General features: G+C 42.4%; 1 protein-coding gene across 7 annotated transcripts in view; it reads right to left on the reverse strand.

Moving 5' to 3' along the window:
* LOC123767948 (fat-like cadherin-related tumor suppressor homolog) overlaps positions 1-22,168 on the reverse strand; it is a 511,054-nt gene that overhangs the window by 100,982 nt on the left and 387,904 nt on the right. For all 7 annotated transcript variants that reach the window (XM_069306644.1, XM_069306642.1, XM_069306641.1 and 4 more), the window contains exons 3-5: positions 16,081-16,187; positions 5,419-5,623; positions 149-360 (exon numbers count right to left, since the gene is read on the reverse strand). In XM_069306644.1, coding sequence (XP_069162745.1) covers positions 149-360; positions 5,419-5,623; positions 16,081-16,187 — 524 coding nt within the window. The remainder of the gene's footprint in view (positions 1-148; positions 361-5,418; positions 5,624-16,080; positions 16,188-22,168) is intronic.

Below are 22,168 nucleotides of genomic sequence, written 5' to 3' on the forward strand. Positions count from 1 at the left end.
CCTCTGCTCCCACCTATTCCTTCCCATCTCCCCTTCCTCTTCTACCCCCCTCCTCACCCACCCCATCCCAAAAAGAAAGCGAAGGGAGGAAGATGAAGAGAACGCAGCGTGCGTGTGTGTGAGAGAGAAGAGACAAGGAGAGACCTACCCTAAAGAGAGCCTCCCTCTTCCTCCTCTTGCTGCGGGACGGCACTGTCACCCGGTATAGCTCCTCCAGGAACTCCGGGGCGTTGTCGTTGACGTCGCTGACGGTGACGAAGACGGGGGTGGCTGACGACAGCTGCCCGTCGCTGACAGACACCCACAGTTCGTACTCCGCCTGCTCTTCGCGGTCCAGCGGCCACAGAGTACTCAGCAGCCCTGTTAGCGATACATACACACATGGGGGTCAGTGTTGGGGACATAGGAAGATGAGTTCGTATGAGAGATGTTGTGGTTGGTGGCGGGAATTCTAAGCCCGAACTGATCGTTTGATCTGATGTGTCGTCTGGTGTAGGTTTAACGTTGCCTGGTAAACCTAACGTTGGCTGGTAAACCTAGCGTTGGCTGGTAAACCTAACGTTGGCTGGTAAACCTAACGTTGTTTGGTAAACCTAATGCTGCCTGGTAAACCTAACGTTGGCTGGTAAGCCTAACACTACCTGGTAAACCTAACGTTGGCTGGTAAAGCTAACGTTGCCTGGTAAACCTAACGTTGCCTGGTAAACCTAACGTTGGCTGGTAAACCTAACGTTGCCTGGTAAACCTAACGGTGCCTGGTAAACCTAACGTTGCCTGGTAAACCTAATACTGCCTTGTAAACCTCGCAAATCCAGTAACTTACGTCACTGTGCTCAGGATCTGAAATTTACGACATCTTAAATGACTCTCAAATACTCTGATCGCAGAGATTTACAGGTCGCAGCCTGAGTGATCATTCACCAACTAATGACCTCTTAAGACTCCTAAACATTCTATATATTCATCAAATAATAACAATAAAAACACAAAAATATCTACAAACCCAAGATATCGAATAAAGATGGAAATCTTGATATCGGGGATATCCTTCAAACTCTTCAAAAAACCATCTTAAATGGCTTTTATTCAACTATATCAACCTTGGAATATATACATACTAGAGCAACCTTGGAATATATACATACTAGAGCAACCTTGGAACATATACACACTAGAGCAACCTTGGAACATATACACACTAGAGCAACCTTGGAACATATACACACCAGAGCAACCTTGGAACATATACACACTAGAGCAACCTTGGAACATATACATACTAGAGCAACCTTGGAACATATACACACTAGAGCAACCTTGGAACATATACACACTAGAGCAACCTTGGAACATATACACACTAGAGCAACCTGGGAACATATACACACTAGAGCAACCTTGGAACATATACACACTAGAGCAACCTTGGAACATATACACACTAGATCAACCTTGGAATATATACACACTAGAGCAACCTTGGAACATATACACACTAGAGCAACCTTGGAACATATACACACTAGAGCAACCTTGGAACATATACACACTAGAGCAACCTTGGAACATATACACACTAGAGCAACCTTGGAATATATACACACTAGAGCAACCTTGGAACATATACACACTAGAGCAACCTTGGAACATATACACACTAGAGCAACCTTGGAACATATACACACTAGAGCAACCTTGGAACATATACACACTAGAGCAACCTTGGAACATATACACACTAGAGCAACATTGGAACATATACACACTAGAGCAACCTTGGAACATATACATACTAGAGCAACCTTGGAACATATACACACTAGAGCAACCTTGGAACATATACACACTAGAGCAACCTTGGAACATATACACACTAGAGCAACATTGGAACATATACACACTAGAGCAACCTTGGAACATATACACACTAGATCAACCTTGGAACATATACACACTAGAGCAACCTTGGAACATATACACACCAGAGCAACCTTGGAACATATACACACTAGAGCAACCTTGGAACATATACACACTAGAGCAACCTTGGAACATATACACACTAGAGCAACCTTGGAACATATACACACTAGAGCAACCTTGGAACATATACACACTAGAGCAACCTTGGAACATATACACACTAGAGCAACCTTGGAACATATACACACTAGAGCAACCTTGGAACATATACACACCAGAGCAACCTTGGAACATATACACACTAGAGCAACCTTGGAACATATACACACTAGAGCAACCTTGGAACATATACACACTAGAGCAACCTTGGAACATATACACACTAGAGCAGCCATGACACACACACACACAGGGTAACTGACAAGGAATATAATGAATATCCCAGGAATAAATTGGTCAATAAGATTTAGTTTAGCACGTTCTTGTTATTTGCCACAACGTACAAAATTCAACGTCCTATAACCTAACCGCAAAATTATTAATAAGAAGAAAGCTTTCTCTATAAGTAAGCTTTACATATTAGGGACTTTACATATTATTGCTTTACAGACTTTACATATTATTGTTTTACAGACTTTACATATCATTGCTTTACAGACTTTACATATTATTGCTTTACAGACTTTACATATTATTGCTTTACAGACTTTACATATTATTGCATTACAGACTTTACATATCATTGCTTTACAGACTATACATATCATTGCTTTACAGACTTTACATATCATTGCTTTACAGACTTTACATATCATTGCTTTACAGACTTTACATATTATTACTTTACAGACTTTACATATTATTACTTTACAGAAGGGACTAAATGGTCTCTATACTTTGCCCAGAACCACCTATTCTTGTCTCTTAATATCCACAATTTCCAATTTAACCTCCTCCCCCCCCCCCCCATTCCCCGTTATTCCATCTTTCGCCTATTTGAATTCCTGAAGGCCAGACACTTCTCCCCATTTGCGCTAACAGCGGTGCTTAGCAAGTCCAAGAGATTCCCGGTAACCTTTTGACCTTTCCTAAGCTAGCATATGCTGTGGGTCCTTTGTATAGCCTCTCAGCCGCTAGCCAGGAGTCGCTACTCGCTCTGTAATTATTAAAATTCCTACGCCATTCTCTATTCCTGCTGTTTTCTCGCTCTGTTTGCAAATGTATTCCCGCTGCACTTATGTATTTGCAAATGGGCTCATTCCATTTGCTGTGGGACTTCTGCCTGTTGAGCAGGGAGGATCACATTATATCCCCCCGGAAGACTGGTAGATCACTGGGCATGGGCTTTACGTGTGTGTGTGTGTGTGTGTGTGTGTGTGTGTGTGTGTGTGTGTGCGTGTGAGTGTGTGTGTGTGTGTGTGTGTGTGTGTCTGTGTCTGTGTCTGTCTGTCTGTCTGACTACCTGCCTTCCTGTCTGCCTTCATGCCTGTCAGCCTTACTGATACTAAGTCTTCCAGTTCCTCGGCCACCGATAACATTTACCAAGAGTGGGGGATCTGATTGTGTAAGGTCAGGCGAGAGTCCCAATTTAGTGAACAATTAACCACAATTTTCTCCGCTGCAAATTACCATAACAAACAAAAAATCAGCGCAGACTTTGTTTTTCCTCTCGGAAATGAAAGTCTTTACGTCTAACTCCCAATTTATATTGGCATCTAATCCAGACGTTTACCTTTGTAGTTTAAAAAGTCTGAATCCTCCTATGTATACATATACAAAACACAGCTGCCAGTTGTTAGCCAATAATATACATCCTCTCAACGTGATGTATATTATTAAAATACACAAAACGGCCTTTAATTACAGAGGAAAAATACAACGGCCCTCACTCCCGAACTCCGTTAAAAACGGAACTGTTTTGTCTAACCAGAAACGCTACGAACTGAAGCAACCCGCCTAAGTCAATCGAGACACATGCACAGAAAACGTTAATACTACGATGCCATAAATTTTGACTCATACGTCGTATATTGAAGACATGGGGTCAGCTTCGTTATAAAAATGCGACCAAACGCGGTTCGTTATTTGAGAGGACGGACTAATAACGGCCATAACATATCCAGTGTTGCGGGAGAGACAAAAGAATGAGCCATTAACGAGCAAATCCCCCAATGGCTCCCATGTTAGGCAAACGAAATTGAATCGTTGAGTCAAAACGTGGAAATTCAACGCTGAATCAATGACGATAACGTTTAAGCAACGCTGAAGCAAACGTCTGGTCTCGCTTTATGCAGGTCAGAGTTCAATCCCCCGACCTTCCATATGTGGTTGGGCACCATTCCTTACCCCCTCCCCCCCCGTCCCATCCCAAATCCTTATCCTGACCCCAGTGCTATATAGTCGTAATGGCTTGGCGCTTTCTCCCTGATAGTTCCCTTCCCCTGCTCCAAAAATGTTTTTAATGTACCGTTATTGAAGCAGGTGTTGCCCACTGGTTCTTACAAACAAGAGCTCTGGCTGGCTATCTACCTTGTGTCTACCTTGTGTAGCTTCCGGGGATCAACAGCCCCGCGGCCCGGTCTCCGGCCAGGCCTCCCGGTTGCAGGTCGTCTGAGTCAACCAGGCTGTTGGAGGCGACTGTGCTCGCAGCCTGACGCATGAATCACAGCCTGACGCATGAATCACAGCCTGACGCATGAATCACAGCCTGACGCATGAATCACAGCCTGATTGATCAGGTATTCTTTGGAGGTGTTTGTCGAGTTCTCTCTTGAACACTGTGAGAGGTTAGCCAGTTATGTCTTCTTACGTGTAGCGGGAGAGTGTTGAAAAGTCTCGGGGCCTCTGATGTTGATAAGAGTTCTCTCTCAGCGTGCCTATTGCACCTCTGGGCGGCTGCTTAGGTTATTAAGACATTCACCCAGACGTTTAGATATGGCTGAGGGCGCCACGCCGCTAGACTAATGATCTACATTTCAATCCACGTTGTCAAACCTTGAAGCTAGCAATTACCGTTCCCAGATCACTCGGCTTGTTTGAGTAATTAGTTTGATGATTCACCTTTGGTAGGGACCGCGGTGTTGCAAGATCTCCACGACGGAGGAGTATATTGCTGCGTTTGTGTTCGTGAATAATATTCCACTTACCTGGGTTAAATTCTAGTAGCCATTTTTGATAGTACATGTACGTTTTGTGTTTGGGAGGGTGAAAGGAGAGGTGTGTGTGTGTAGAGTATTCGTGTAGGTGTGTGTGTGTGTGTGTGTGTGTGTGTGTGTGTGTGTGTGTGTGTGTGTGTGTGTGTGTGTGTGTGTGTGTGTGTGTGGTCGTTCATTTGCGTGCGTGTGCAGTTGCAAATTGCAAACACAGCCGCTGATTTCATCATTTCCCAATTAAGACCAATCGATCCCCCGAGTCGTTCACCGGACACCCCCCCCCTCCCACCTCCCCCCCCCCACACACACTCTCATTACCGAGGACACGCAAGGCGACCCTCACCTGTGTCGGGGTTGATCTTGAAGTGGGCCAGGTGGTTCCCCTTGGTGATAGCGAAGGAGAGATTGGCAGCCGAGAGGTCCCCATCTGACGCCTTGAGAGTAAGGACGGAGGTGTCCGGAGGAGAGTTCTCTGCTACGTAGGTGTGGTAGGACGGCTCCTCCGTCTGCGGGATATGGTCGTTCACATCCTCCACCTCAACGTAAACCTGTTGGAGAAAGAGAGAGAGAGAGAGAGAGAGATTAAGTCTAAGTTTTCTATATAATACTGTATTCTCTTGAAGCAGTTTACTCCTAAAGTCAGGATATATACAACCTATATCCTCTCATTAATGTATGATAACTTACTGTAAATATGTAGCTCTTAAAATAGCACTTACTCTGTAACTAGCTGACATTGTAACTATAAGGTGTGATGGATAGATGAAATTGTTTATGAAATAATCTAAGATGAGGTCTGATAAAGACCTTTTGTGCCCTCTGTAATGCTTTTGCGCTACCGCTCACAGGATGAGTATGGGGTGCACAATAAACTAGCCGCCTTCACCGGCAACAAAATATATCCTCTCATCTAATCTTGAGATTATCTTGAGATGATTTTGGGGCTTAGCGTCCCACTGGGGATCGAACCCGGAACCTTAGGACTACGAACCCCGAGCGCTGTCCACCCAGCCGTCAAGCCTTCCCTAATACGTTACATATTTTTTTAACGGATTCCACCAATCCGTTAAAATATGACCCATTAGGAGACAAATTAACGCGCCTCAATATTGACTTTTACCCAGCCTCGGCCACCACAGCTCGGGTGATCAAAAGAAAACGGGCTACACTCTAATATGTAACAGGAAGATAAACGTTGCTTTGTTGAAAGAATGTTGCGTGTAATGTGAGAAGTATGATGAATGTGCGAGCTTAATATAGCACTCATCAGACTGGTGTGGCCCCCCATGGCATGATGATAACGCCTGTGCCACAGACGAGTATGACACGAGGGGGGAATGTGACACAGACGAGGAAGACACGAGAGCTGTGCCCACAAAAGCCCATAACGCATATAGATAGCCGTAGCACAGTGTCAGAGAGGAACATGACGGATGGGTGTGAGCCACAGATTCTAGGATATCAGGACAGAGTGTGACACAGAGGATCGTGGCAACAGAGATGTGTGGCCAAGACGAACAAAGGAACACTAGAGTATGTTACGCAGATGACCGTAGCATCTTAGATGTATGAATGCGAACTTCTGTGATATCCCTTATGTCTGTGACACAGATATGTGTACCAACAGAAGATGCCTTAGGAGAGAGACAGAATTTAACACAGATGTACGGTATAAATGAGCTAAATAGGATATAAATAAATATATATATATATATATATATATATATATATATATATATATATATATATATATATATATATATATATATATATATATATATCTTCTGAAGATGTATTCTAAACCTTCTGAAGATGTATTTAATATACGAAAGTGCTTAAGGAAATTTCCTGTTTCATTTTTCCTCCGTGGTCTGACATTGTCACATTCTTAATCACGTGTTTATTTTCGTGATATACACACACACACATATATATATATATATATATATATATATATATATATATATTTAATGAAATACCATTCAAACTGGAGGATGCTGCCCAGCACTGAGCAGTATACTGAGTAAATACTCTCTGTATTTACTTTTTCAATGCAATATATGTTGGGATATATAATGTTCTTATTACATATCCATTAGATTACCCATTTAGCGCTGGCGACAGTTACCAGAGCATTTATAAACATTAACGTCCAAAAAAACACAGGCCAAACATTTTCTGGGGACAGCTGTATAACAAATAAAAAAAATTGTCCCTTAATTGTTTCTGCGTAAGGAAAATAATAAGGGGTCGTTGAAGGTGGTAGTGTTGTACGACAAACTGTACTCGCTCAATGATGATAGCGTACTATGAAGGTGCTATCTTACAGGAAAAGGCCATTTGATATCATGGGGGAAAGGGAGAGCTAGACGATAGCCCACATCGCGCAAGCCAAGTTAAAAGTAATGTTAAGTAATTGAAAACTGGGTCGCGGCTACCGTAGACTTTATTTTCAACTCTCTTTTTAACAATTTATCCATTGAATATGCTACAACGCAGGTATTCACCGTGACAATACAGGTGTTGCTCACGGGTAACGTAACAATGCAGTTATTACCCCACAGTAACGTAACAAGTCAGTTATTATCCACAGTAACGTAACAGCACATGTTTCGTTATCGTATTTTCAAAAACAATTATCCAACTCAGATCATGGCCCTCTAATTGGCTTCGTAACTACCACAGATATACCAACGGTTTGTGATTGGCTCTTACCGACTACTGGTTTAACAAGGCGCTGTGATTGGCTCTGTAATGTCACCTAACCTAACGCAATCTAACCTAACCTAACCTAATCTAATCAAACCAAACCTAAGCTAACCTAACCTAACCTAAGCTAACCTAACCTAATCTAACCTAACCTAACCTAACCTAAGCTAACCTAACCTAAGCTAACCTAACCTAACCTAAACCCGTTTAAAACATATTTTAATTATCATTTCATATTTCTGAACATTGTTCTTTTCTTAAAGGTAAAGCCAGGTGAGGGTCGTAGAGACATAGAAGCTAACCCGATTTCCTTACCTGTCTTGTGAGTCCTCAATGCTCTGTCTTAACACATCAGTAAGACATTAGAATTGTAATGGTTTCGATCGTTATGAAACTTCTGTTCACCCTTCACAGGGAAGCCGGTCGGCCGAGCGGACAGCACTCTGGACTTGTGATCTTGTGGTCCCGGGTTCGATCCCAGGCGCCGGCGAGAAACAATGGGCAGAGTTTCTTTCACCCTATGCCCCTGTTACCTAGCAGTAAAATAGGTACCTGGGTGTTAGTCAGCTGTCACGGGCTGCTTCCTGGGGTTGGAGGCCTGGTCGAGGACCGGGCCGCGGGGACACTAAAAAGCCCCGAAATCATCTCAAGATAACCTCGTCATACGCAAAAATAATTAATGACTAGGTCTTTAAATATTTTTCCGATAAATATAATTTTTTTCTTAATAATTTACATATGTTGGACTAGGAATCACTAAATAGACAATATAGCTTATTATAGATTCAGCCCGTTTTCTATATTTGCAGCAACGTACAAAGTAAGGGGTACTGAAATGCATGAAACCCAAGTCGAAGTAAATCTAACGTATAGAAAACATGGACTTGTGTGAGCGGCTACTTTTTATAGTACTTGTTATCTCGTACGTTTGGGACCATAGCGTACAATATGAGTAGCATTAGCTGAGAGAGCGCTAAGAAACAGAATTTTCAGACATCATATGAAATGTCTCGAAAAAGAGATGAATGTTGCACACAGAGATCGCAGTAACGTGATGCATCAAATGAACAAATCCACAAGGGCCGTGACGAGGATTCGAACCTGCGTCCGGGAGCATCCCAGACACTGCCTTAATCGACTGAACTACGACAGGATAAAAGAGTTGAAACCGAACTCGGTTTCAATTCTTTAACCCTGTCGTAGCTCAATCGATTAAGGCAGTGTCTGGGATGCTCCTTGACGCAGGTTCGAATCCTCGTCACGGCCCTTGTGGATTTGTTCTTGAGATGAATGTTGCCAACACCATTCCACTAACCCACTTGAGGATTGCCAGCCCCAACGTTCTCAATATATTGACAAGGCGAAAACGTACCTTAAGATAGCTTAAGACAAAACAGAAAACCCAATGAAGAAAAGGTGAACTGCAATAACTGAAAGACGAGTCTAAATAAACATTTCAAGAGTCTAAGAGTCTGAAGCCAAGAGGATCACATCTGAGTTACATGCAACTTTCACGCGACTTTTAACTCGACGCAAGACGCTCATATGTTCAGATTTCGTGATTTTTGGTAATAAAATATAATAATGTAGCCTTGGCGCAGAAGTTTAAAGTCGACCGAATGCTCTTTCACTCGGTCCTCCGCGAAATGTTTTCACGCTCCATAAAACTTAAGAGTGGGAAAAGGTTGAGAAATAGAACTTGAATATCGTGACGAGGAGTAAGAAAATCGTCAAGAATATTACGTCTTCAGGTGGTTTAAAGTCTGGTTGGCTTTACTTGTGATTTACTTTACTTTAGCTTTACTTGTGATAGACCTAAAGCCACATAGTATTCCAGGCTATAGGCGCCTTCTTTGATAATTATTTGCAATTGACGTTTGTCATCAGGGGCTTTGTTGAGGAAACACCACAGATTTCTTCTCAGCACGAGAGGTCTTGAGGTCCGACCCCATTAGATTAGCATGTCACCGCCTCCCCCCCTCCCCTTGACAGGTAAATGCGTCAATAGCCCTGCAGGCCACAAGTCCCTTGACAGGTACTTGCGTCCCAGGTAATTTGTAACCCCTTACGTGCGTCCTTGCGTCTTTGTAACTTGCGTCATTTTGCGTTTACCACCAACAATCAGCCTGGCTCCTCTCACCCTTCCCTTCCCCTTGGCTGTCCATCTTCCTCGCCCTGTTTTAAGTTATCCATCTTCCTGTCCTCACTTGCCGTCCCCTTCCTATCAAACTTCCTGTTCCTTCCCTCCTCGCTGTGTCTTCGTGTACCTCCTTCTCTCTTGTCCATCTGTTTGTTCTCCCTTCTCTTGTTCCAAAGTTGGATAAGGGGATTGTACCTGGATGGTGTTCTGGGAGTTCTTCTACCCGGGCCGGAGAATCAGGGGGTACAGGGAGTCAGGGGGATCAGGGAATCAGGAAAATCAGGGAGTCAGGGAAATCAGGGAATCGGGGGAATCAGGGAGTCAGACTCAAAGTGAAAATGAGTGAAGTTAAGTGATTTTAAACCAAGATTTTTGCAGAGTCGTGTGGTCGAGTGATTAAGGTACCATGTACGCCATGGTGCATAGCGCTCCTGTTTATCTGGGTTCGAATCCTTCTAGGGTGTGGAGTTTTCAGTTGCATTGGCTTGGGGGGTTAATTCTTTCCCAGGGGATGGGTGGTCAGGTTCCAGTGGTGGCCTCCACCTTCCCTTGGTGCTTCTCTCTTAGTCTGGTGTTGACAAAGGCCTTGATCGGCCGAAACGTTCATCTCCCTTTCTCATTTCTCTGTGGATTTTCCGTATATATATATATATATATATATATATATATATATATATATATATATATATATATATATATATATATATATATATATGTATATATATATATATATATATATATATATATATATATATATATATATATATATATATATATATATATATCAATAATGAAATATGATTCAGACTGGAGAATACTGCCCAAAACTGAGCAGAATTATCTTGGGGTCAGCAGTGAAGCTCTCTCCCCTGCACTAATTGCTTGTGAGGACCCTTCTTCCTCCTTGTCCAGGACAGGATTGTGTGCAGGACCTGCTCCAGCACACGCACACGCACACACACACACACACACACACACACACACACACACACACACACACACACACACACACAAGAGCCACACACTAAGTGGCTCTCAGAACTGAAGGACAAGAGCTACGAGGAGAGGTTAGAGGCATTAAATATGCCAAAACTAAAAGATAGAAGACAAAGAGGTGATATGATCACTACGTACAAAGTCGTAGCGGGAATCCATAAAATTGATAGTGAAGAATTCCCGAGACCTGGAACTTCAAAAACAAGAGGTCATAGATATAAACTAAAGAAACAAAGCTGTCGAAGAAATATAAGAAAATTCACTTTCGCAGAGTGGTAGGCGAATGGAACAAGTTAGGTGAGAAGGTGGTGGAGGCCAAAACCGTCAGTAATACCAAACCGTTATACGACAAAGAGTACTGGGAAGATTAGGTAATTACACACACACACACACACACACACACACACACACACACACACACACACACACACACACACACACACACACACACCCTGATCATCTCCCAAAGGATGGGGGCTCATTTTATGATGAGCCAGGCAGCAGATGAGGAAATGAAACTGATGATCTAAATTTGCTAAGAGTCGTAGCACTAAACACAGTCTCCCTATGGAGAACTACCAGACAGCTGGAAGACTACCAATTCCTTACCCATGAATATGAGAAGCGGGATAAACTGGAGACATTAATCTACAGGTTTCTATCAATGACACGACAATATCAATGACACGACAACATCAATGACACGACAACATCAATGACAATGACATACAATGACTTGTATGCTCCTAGACAAATGAATCAAGAGAGTATTGGAAACCATTTGTGTACAAAACTTCAACAGGGATTCACAGCAGTAAAAATCTACCTGGCGATCCTTTTGTGGTCACCAAACGTAGTTCCAATCATCTTCCTTTCTACACTGGAGGTCAGCTTGAGAAAAAAAGCTTGAGTAACAGAGAGCAAAACGGGCTGGGGGAAGCGAAGACCCGTTCAACAGGAAGAGGGGAGTAACAGGCAAAAGTACTATAACGATCAATACCAGGTTTTAAGAAAGGACGTTCTTAGTAATAACCTGAAAGAAAAGTTATTTCCAGTGGCCAAACGACAGGTGAAAGGCGAGGCCCAAGAGCTAAAGGATTCAGATACACATCCTATCGCAACCCGTTCTCGCACTTTCGTATAGTCAATATTGACTTATTAAATACGTGCATATGTGACATACTAAACATACTAGTTTACCTTGAAAAGATTCATAGATAACACCGACCTTACCTAACCTTCTTAGTATGTTAAGATAAGCATCTTATTGCTTCGTAATTACAATTATTACTTAACCTATTATAGGTTTAGGTAATTACAATTATTACTTAACCTATTATAGGTATAGATTAAGTAATAATTGTAATTACGAAGTAATAAGATGCTTATCTTAACATACGAAGAAGGTTAGGTAAGGTCTGTGTTTTCTATGAAGCTTTTCAAGGTAAACTAGTATGTTTAGTATGTCACATATGCACGTATTTAATAAGTCAATATTGACTGTAATAAAGTGCGAGAACGGGTTGCCTATCTCCAATATCTTCAAGTATCTCACCTCTGTTGTACGCAATCCTCTCATCTATTGCGTCCAATTTTAAACGCAATCGACAACAATTTGTTAAAATGACGAGGTTTAAGTAACAAATTTACGTTAATAAATATACGTCATGACGTTTTCTATGCATCGCCTTGATACCTTATGCGACTTGCTCAGGTCTGTCTGTTTCTAGATCGGCAAAACCACTCCATTTTTCACGTAGTGGCAAGCGGTGAGAGCGGCCTGGCCACACCACAGGCAGCGTAAGGACCTGGGGCCAGATTCACAAAGCAGTTACGCCAGCACTTACGAACCTGTACATCTTTTCTCAATCTTTGACGGATTTGTTTACAATTATTAAACAGTTAATGAGCTCCGAAGCACCAGGAGGCTGTTTATAACAATAACAACAGTTGATTGGGAAGTTTCCATGCTTGTAAACTGTTTAATAAATGTAAACAAAGCCGTCAAAGTTTTAGGAAAGATGTATACGTTCGTATGTACTTGCGTAACTGCTTCATGAATCTGGCCCCAGATTCACAAAGCAGTTACGCAAGCACTTACGAACCTGTACATCTTTTCTCAATCTTTGGCGGCTTTGTTTACAATTATTAAACAGTTAATGAGCTCCGAAGCACCAGGAGGCTGTTTATAACAATAACAACAGTTGACTGGGAAGTTTCCATGCTTGTAAACTGTTTAATAAATGTAACCAAAGCCGCCAAAGATTGAGGAAAGATGTACACGTTTCGTAAGAACTTGGGTAAGTGCTTTGTGAATTCGGGTCCCGGAGCCAAGACTCAGTACACACTGAGCAGCAATTCGAGGCAACCATTCACTCTCAAATTACGACCAATTCTAATTGGATTTTCGGTAGTTTATGTAACCCATGCTGTGCCAGGCCCTAGTCACGCTGGAGGCCTTAAGGTGCCATCTTGAGGGCCATCTTGAGTGCCTCTCTACAGACAATTATTGCGTTCTATTAACATAAAAAGAAAAAACTAAATTAATCTGTCTAAACTCTATTGTCCCATACGTAGCAGCTTCTATTTATATCCAACCCAAACCCACCTTGTCATCTATGTCTAACCTGCGCTTGAAACAAGCCAGCAATCCTACGTCTATTACGATACTCGTTAATTTGTTCGACCAAACATCAGCAACTCTGTTACTAAACCAGTATTTACCCCGGGCCTTTCCTAAATATATTTACATATGTTCAATGGTATATACCTAGTTATGTCCAAGGTTATATCCCTTGTTATGGCCAATGTTATATCCTTTGTTTCGTGTTGATATATTTAAACAAAAATAATACCCCCCTTATACCTGTATAAGGGGGGGGGGGTATTAGGGGTTCACCTGTATATCCTTTCATCCATTTAGATAATTCAGCCATGTCACCCTTTCCTCTTAAGGGCTTTCTGGATGTATCTTACGTACTGTATCTGTAGCTCTTTGTCTCACGTGTTGTATCTGTACCTCACTATCTTACATATTGTATCTGTACCTCACTATCTTACATATTGTATCTGTACCTCACTATCTTACATATTGTATCTGTACCTCACTATCTTACATATTGTATCTGTACCTCACTATCTTACATATTGTATCTGTACCTCACTATCTTACATATTGTATCTGTACCTCACTATCTTACATATTGTATCTGTACCTCACTATCTTACATATTGTATCTGTACCTCACTATCTTACATATTGTATCTGTACCTCACTATCTTACATATTGTATCTGTACCTCACTATCTTACATATTGTATCTGTACCTCACTATCTTACATATTGTATCTGTACCTCACTATCTTACATATTGTATCTGTACCTTGAGAGTCTGATAGATATTCTGAAGCCATGTTATACCCCACCCCCAAAAAGAAATTAGTAAAAAAAAGGAGGAAATGTTGGAACTCAATGTTTTGGCTTTTGGCAGTGATGCGAAGAGTGCCAGAGTCAGGAGTTACGAAGTACTCGCCTCCACTTGCGAAACCAGTGCATCTTTCTTCAGTCATAGTGGCTTAATTTACATTTATTAAACAGTTTATAATTTCCGAAGCTCTATTAGGCTGTTTTTTTTAATAATAACTTTAATTTCTATAGTTTCCTAAGTCTTAAACTGGTTTATTATATTAGGACGCCATGATCTAAGAAAGATGGATACCTTAAAGTTATCTTGAGATGATTTCGAGGCTAAGCGTCCCCGCGGCCCGGTCCTCGACCAGGCCTCCTTTTTGTTACACATCCCCAGAAAGCAGCCCGTAGCAGCTGTCTAACTCCCAGGTACATATTTACTGCTAGGTAAACGGGGGTATTAGGTTGAAAGAAACTCTGCCCATTTGTTCCCGCCTCCGCCAGGGATCGAACCCGGAACCTTAGGACTACGAATCCCGAGCGCTGTCAACTTAGCTGTCAGGCCCCCCTTAATGAATGAATGAATGAATGTGTGTATGTATGTATAAATGTATATGTATATAGGATATGTGGAAACAGGTCAGAATTGCATTTCACCTTTGTAAACGCACATTAATGACATTATGTAAAAAAGACACGTCGCGCACTGTTTAAATAGGGCACACGTAAATCTGTGTATTTATGTATTTCTGTATGTAGGTCAGATTAGCAAGTCATAAGCACTACAATCACCTTCTGTGGTTGAATATTCAATAAATCACTGAACTATATGTTTATCAGATCTCCAACCCTGTCCATGGAGAACAGAAGAAAATGTATATATATATATATATATATATATATATATATATATATATATATATATATATATATATATATATATATATATATATATATATGTATATATATATATTGGTGTATACTGGCAGCAGGTTTTCTTTCAAACATGTTTCATTGAATATGACCGCATATTCTGTATTTATTATTTTCTGGTTTAGGGCTTCTATCCCTCTAACTATTTTCTTAGCATCAGGGCTTAATTGAAATAGGAGTTCTCCAAAACTCATTTTCGTACTTTTAAGGTGAAGAAAAGAAGTGATTTACTATAGAGTGTATTACACTTATTTGTATAATTTGCACGACGTTTCGAACCTCCATGGTTCATTCTCAAGCGTACTTAAAAGTACGAAAATGAGTTTTGGAGAACTCCTATTCCAATTAAGCCCTGATGCTAAGAAAATAGTTAGAGGGATAGAAGCCCTAAACCAGAAAATAATAAATACAGAATATGCGGTCATATTCAATGAAACATATATATATATATATATATATATATATATATATATATATATATATATATATATATAATATATATATATATATATATAATATATATATATATATATATATATATATATATATATATATATATATATATATATATATATATATATATATTAATACCCTATTAATGCCACCTCACCCCATCCACCTCACTCATATATATATATATATATATATATATATATATATATATATATATATATATATATATATATATATATATATATATATATATATATATATATATATATATATGTGTGTGTGTGTGTGTGTGCTGGTTAGCAGTGTAAATGCCTGGCTACATCTGTGGTAGGGATGAAAGCAAAACACAAAAATTTCATACTTACGTGACAAGTGTCTGTGAGTGAAGGAGCTCCCCCATCCGCGACCGTGACCGTGAGCCAATAACCTCGCGCGGCTTCGCGGTCCAGAACCACAGCCGTCCTCACCACGCCTGAAACCACACCATCAATGCTTAGTGTCATAACATCTTTATTGACACGAGTTATATCACATCATCAACGCTTCGTGTCATAACATCTTTCTTGACACGAGTTATATCACATCATCAACGCTTCGTGCCATAACATCTTTATTGACACGAGTTACACCACATCATCAACGCTTAGTGTCATAACATCTTTATTGACACGAGTTATACAACATCATCAATGCTTCGTGTATTCCCAAAGTTCTGTAGATTTTATTAAACAATTAACAGTCAAGATTTTTTTGCAGTAAGAATATCGCAAGTATTCATTGCTACATAGATTGTCAAGATTCTAGATTGCAGATTTTAATAATCGCGTGTGTGTGTGTGCGCGTGCGTGCGTGCGTGTATGTGTGTGTGCATGCGTGTATAGAGATAATGATTGAAGTGCACACAGATTGCAATTACTTTGCAACAAGCACCTCATAATACCAAAAAGCAAACACGTCTGCAACCATAGCAGAAACAAACAAAAACCCAGCCAGTATCACTGTTTTAATAAACATTTGAAAATCACGAGAAGAGCGCCATGTTAGATAATATAAACACATATATTTTTCGTAATTATACTTTGAATAATAACAGATATTTCCACCTGAAGCTATTCTCTCCGATATAAAGGATCCCGGACCAATTACCTCAAGGCCAATTACCTTCCATGTCATGGGAAGGCTGAACAAAAACACTGTGGCGTCGCCTCTCTCCACCAACGAGGAGGCGACAAACCACACGGCACCTCGGATGCATTTCCGACGGTTCCGTTCATATAAAAGGGGTGACGCCGAGGAAAATAAGACTCGCGTCCCTACCAAAACGATAAAGACACACATTGGAACGTGAAGTTTAGAACGTGGAGGATGGAACAACGATGGAACGCTGAGAGAGCGGAACTTAGGGGACTGAACTTTGGGAACGGAACTTGGGGCTGAACTTTGGGAGAGGAACGTCGGGGCTGAACATGGGGGATGGCGTCCCGAACTGACAGGAATGTTAATACACTTTTCTGTGTAATATGAAAACCATTAACTTCTAGTTAAGAATAAAAAAAAGTTTTTTTGTTTCGGGTAATGTAGAGAAACATTAAAAAAAAGGGAGGAATGGAACGCGAGATATTAAAATGACACGAGACACTAAAAATAATAGTTTGACTAGGAACCCAACTGAACCCTTTTTTTGCTGCGGTCTTTGGCATGGTGTGTGTGTGTGTGTGTGTGTGTGTGTGTGTGTGTGTGTGTGTGTGTGTGTGTGTGTGTGTATGTGTGTGTGTGTGTGTGTGTGTGTGTGTGTGTGTGTGTGTATTTTTTACTATTTGTGCCTGCATGCACTCTTTGACCCAGTACCCCATGTAAGGTCTAAGATTAGCACCCAACTACTGCTTGAGTATCTCCTTAACTACCGTCCTAGAATTACATCCTGAGAGTCAAACTGTCGTCAATTACACCCGGTAGGTGGGGGGGGGGGGGTGGACGGGGGGGGGATGGACTGGGGGTTGGGGTTGGGGGGGGGGAAGAATAATATAATCGAGTAAAATTAGTGTAGAAACTTTGTAAATGAAGCAAATGTAGAACTTGGATTATAGGAACCATCCGAACGCTTGTTAGTTCAATTGAACTTCTGCGTGTGATTTTTCGGGTGATTTGTTGTTGTTGTTATTGTTTGTTTTATTAGCTCAACGTGGCGGTATAATGCTTGTAACTAAGAGGCTAAACAAGGGAGTTCCATCTCACCATATTGTTCCAAAATATTCTCATTGATATATGACACTATTGTGATTATATATATATATATATATATATATATATATATATATATATATATATATATATATATATATATATATATATATATTGGCTCATTGCAATTTCCGATAAACGAAAAAAAATCGCTTCTTTCCAAGCGGTACCATTGCCTCCTGCCACTAGCTGATTCCCAGGATAATCGCCAACGAGAATGCATGGAACAACGTACTGGCGTTATCGCCTCGGAGATTTCCAGCTTGGAATGATCTCTTTTGTTCGCTCAGAGGAGGAGGAGGAGGAGGAGGAAGTACAGTCAGAAAGAGAGGAGGGGCGGAGCCTGCGCGATCAGTGACCCTGGCTGCCGTACAGAGGCCTCTGCGTGACCGCGGGCGATGAAGGCAATCAGAGTGCGTCCCTCTGCCAACTCAACGCATCCGGACACCGCCACCTGTTCGGACTCTCCGCCGCCGCCGCTAGCCAGAGAAATATATCTCATTCACACCAGTATCGTCGCTGTGATGGCGTGTAGAGACTCGTAGAGACCGTGGCTGTAAATGGCTGTATAATACGATCGTGGTTTAGGTTAGTTTAGGTTGCGATTACATCTAGGATGATTGAGTTGAGTTCTCAAATCCAAAAGTGTAAAAAGTATCCTTGCTGGTTGGTCAGTAGAAAGCTCTTGTTGTAGCCTTTCAACCTCCAGAGGTTGAAAGGCCCCCAGACCCACACCGAATCAAGAGACCAGGGAATGAAAGGATGTTTACAGCGACCCCTGTGACGTGTGTGTGACGTGTGTGTGTGTGTGTGTGTGTGTGTGTGTGTGTGTGTGTGTGTGTGTGTGTGTGTGTGTGCGTGTGTGTGTGTGTGTGCGTGTGTGTATGTGTGTGTGTGTGTGCGTGTGTGCGTGTGTGTGTGTGTGTGTGTGTACTCCCTTATTTGTGCTTGCGGGGGTTGAGCTGTGGCTCTTTGGTCAATTTCACGCTATTTTTTACGCTTTGTGTGTGTGTGTGTGTGTGTGTGTGTGTGTGTGTGTGTGTGTGTGTGTGTGTGTGTGTGTGTGTGTGTGTGTGTGTATTCACCTAGTTGTGCTTGCGGGGGGTTGAGCTATGCTCTTTCGGCCCGTCTCTCAACTGTCAATCAACCGTTTCTAACTACTACTTTTTTTCTCTCACACACACACACCCCAGGAAGCTGCCCGTGACAGCTGACTAACTCCCAGATACCTATTTACTGCTAGGTAAATAGTACACACACACACACGGCTACCAAACAACCGATAGAAAAGCCGGGTCCAAGAGATAAGAGCTCGATCCTGCAAGCACAAATACGTGAATACAAATAGGTGAGCACAAATAAGTCGGTACACATTATTTAGTTAAAGAATGAGAATTATATTTTAACATTGCAAATAGTTCAAATATATTTGCATGATTAAACTTGTATATATATATATATATATACTGTACTGCAGTAAATGTTTTCAAATACAGTTGAACTGCAGTTTTATTTTACATTTTTAATTGTATTATTCTAGATATAAATAGGAAAACGACCATTATAACTATATAGTTATTTTTGTCATTGCGATTACGCAACTAAATATAGTTAGCTAGTTGTGCTAACTATATTTAGTTAGCACAACTAACCAACTCTCACCGTCCTCGACTACTGGTCAATAATTACACCAGCTTTACTCCTGATGAACAAATGAACTAATCCACAAATTGTTCACAAATGAACAAATTTACACCTGATGTTCCTTGTATTATCTTGTCAAACTGTTCACTAAATTCGCTTCTATAATTTCTCTTTGTATCGCATTCCGTTCCTTGGCGACTGGTACTGCGAGGGAGCTCCTTCAAGGTTATCTTGAGGTTATCTTGAGATGATTTCGGGGCTTTAGTGTCCCCGCGGCCCGGTCCTCGACCAGGCCTCCACCCCCAGGAAGCAGCCAGTGACAGCTGACTAACACCCAGGTACCTATTTTACTGCTAGGTAACAGGGGCATAGGGTGAAAGAAACTCTGCCCATTGTTTCTCGCCGGCGCCTGGGATCGAACCCGGGACCACAGGATCACAAGTCCAACGTGCTGTCCGCTCGGCCGACCGTCTCACAAGACGCTATGATGCTGTCTTGTTTCCACCTCAGCTTCTACTTGGTTCTTAGGTGTCCACTCCGTCAACTCCTGTTAGGGTGTGGCACCTTACAGAGTCTTGGCCGGTCCGTCAATCAGGAGGCCTGGCTTAAGACACAGATATTAAACCTTAGAACCCCATCAAGGTTACGTCAAGGTAAGGGTAAAACCTCAAAGCACAGGTAACCTCAAGGTAGAGGTAACCTCAAGGTAGAGGTTACCTCATGGTAGAAATTACCTTATGGAAAGAGGCTTTTGGGGATGGGGGGGGAGGGTAATTTTAAGGTAAAAAAATGATACATTTATTTAAATATTGGGGGTTTGCAGATGAGGGGATGCCGAGTAAGTCGGTCGCAGGTATGTGTTTTGAAAGACTCCTTGTTCAAGATGTCTGACGGCGGTGCTTCAGTCAGCGAGGCCGTCTTAGAGGCGCTGCTTCAGTCAGCGAGGCCGTCTTAGAGGCGCTGCTTCAGTCAGCGAGGCCGTCTTAGAGGCGCTGCTTCAGTCAGCGAGGCCGTCTTAGAGGCGCTGCTTCAGTCAGCGAGGCCGTCTTAGAGGCGCTGCTTCAGTCAGCGAGGCCGTCTTAGAGGCGCTGTTTCAGTCAGCGAGGCCGTCTTAGAGGCGCTGTTTCAGTCAGCGAGGCCGTCTTAGAGGCGCTGCTCCAGTCAGCGAGGCCGTCTTAGAGGCGCTGCTTCAGTCAGCGAGGCCGTCTTAGAGGCGCTGTTTCAGTCAGCGAGGCCGTCTTAGAGGCGCTGCTCCAGTCAGCGAGGCCGTCTTAGAGGCGCTGCTCCCGCTCTTGATTACAGGAAGAATTTCCTGAGCGGTGAAGGGAGCTCCTCCTGCTTACAATGTTTCTCTTCACATTGACAAAACACGGCTCATAAATTTGAGGCTAATGGATTTTCTGGTTTGGTGTCGCACACACACATGCCCGGAGAGGGGGGGAAGGGAGAGGGGGGGGGGGAGAGGAGGGGGGAAGGGAGAGGGGGGGGAAGGGAGAGGGGGAAGCGGGGCTTGTGAGGAAGAGGGAGGAAGTTGGGTAGAAAGGTGGTTAGAAAGAGGAGAGAGAGAGAGAGAGAGAGAGAGAGAGAGAGAGAGAGAGAGAGAGAGAGAGAGAGAGAGAGAGAGAGAGAGAGAGAGAGAGAGAGAGAGAGAGAGAGAGGACGACGGGGGTGGCGCCGCAAGTTACGGCCCCCTCTTCTGTGCCAGGTCAGTCCACTACGGGCTCGCCATAGCCCGTGCTACTTGCAACTTTTTGTTCCGAGTAGCTGAATCTAAAGCAACAACGACGACAACGACGACGAGGGGTGGTAAAGAGAAGTGAGGAGAGAAAGAGAGAGAGAGAGAGAGTAGCGGATGAGAAGAAGGTAGTGAAAGGACTTGTCAGGTTCGTTGAAGGGTAGAAGAACAGTTGGGTGGATAGGAAATGGAATAAGAGAAAGAGAGCTTTCTCTCATTTCTCTTTCTTTACTTCTATTATTATAGAGGGAAGGAAAGGAACTATTAGGGGAAAGCGCCAAGCCATGACGACTATATAGCACTTGGAAGAGGTCACGATAAGGATTTGGGATGGGACGGAGGGAAGGAATGGTGCCCCAACCACTTGTGGACGGTCGGGGATTGAACGTCGACCTGTATGAAAGGAGGCCGTCGCTCTACCGTCCAGCCCAAGTGATTGGACAGGCGTGCATTGAAACAACGTCTGTAAGCGGCTCGGTAACTGCTGCTTCTATTATGAATTAAAGCATGCTGTACAGTGTATGGTACAGCATATACAGTAGTCTGTATGCTGTCCAGTATATAAACCATACTGTAAGTCTGTATTCTAGCAGTCAGTGTTATCTATGGCGACGATAAAGGCTCAATAACATTACAAGTCTTACAGCTCTTAAACAAAGCAGGAACTGACAACGTTTCGGTCCGTCCTGGTCCTGGACGCTTCGGTCCTGGTCCAAGACGTTTCGGTCCATCCTGGGCCAAGACATTTCGGTCCGTCCTGGGGCCAAGACATTTCGGTCCGTCCTGGTTCAGGACGCTTCGGTCCGTCCTGGTCCAGGACGTTTCGGTCCATC

Source organism: Procambarus clarkii, chromosome 58 (assembly GCF_040958095.1).
Source record: "Procambarus clarkii isolate CNS0578487 chromosome 58, FALCON_Pclarkii_2.0, whole genome shotgun sequence".
Taxonomy (NCBI): Eukaryota; Metazoa; Arthropoda; class Malacostraca; order Decapoda; family Cambaridae; genus Procambarus; species Procambarus clarkii.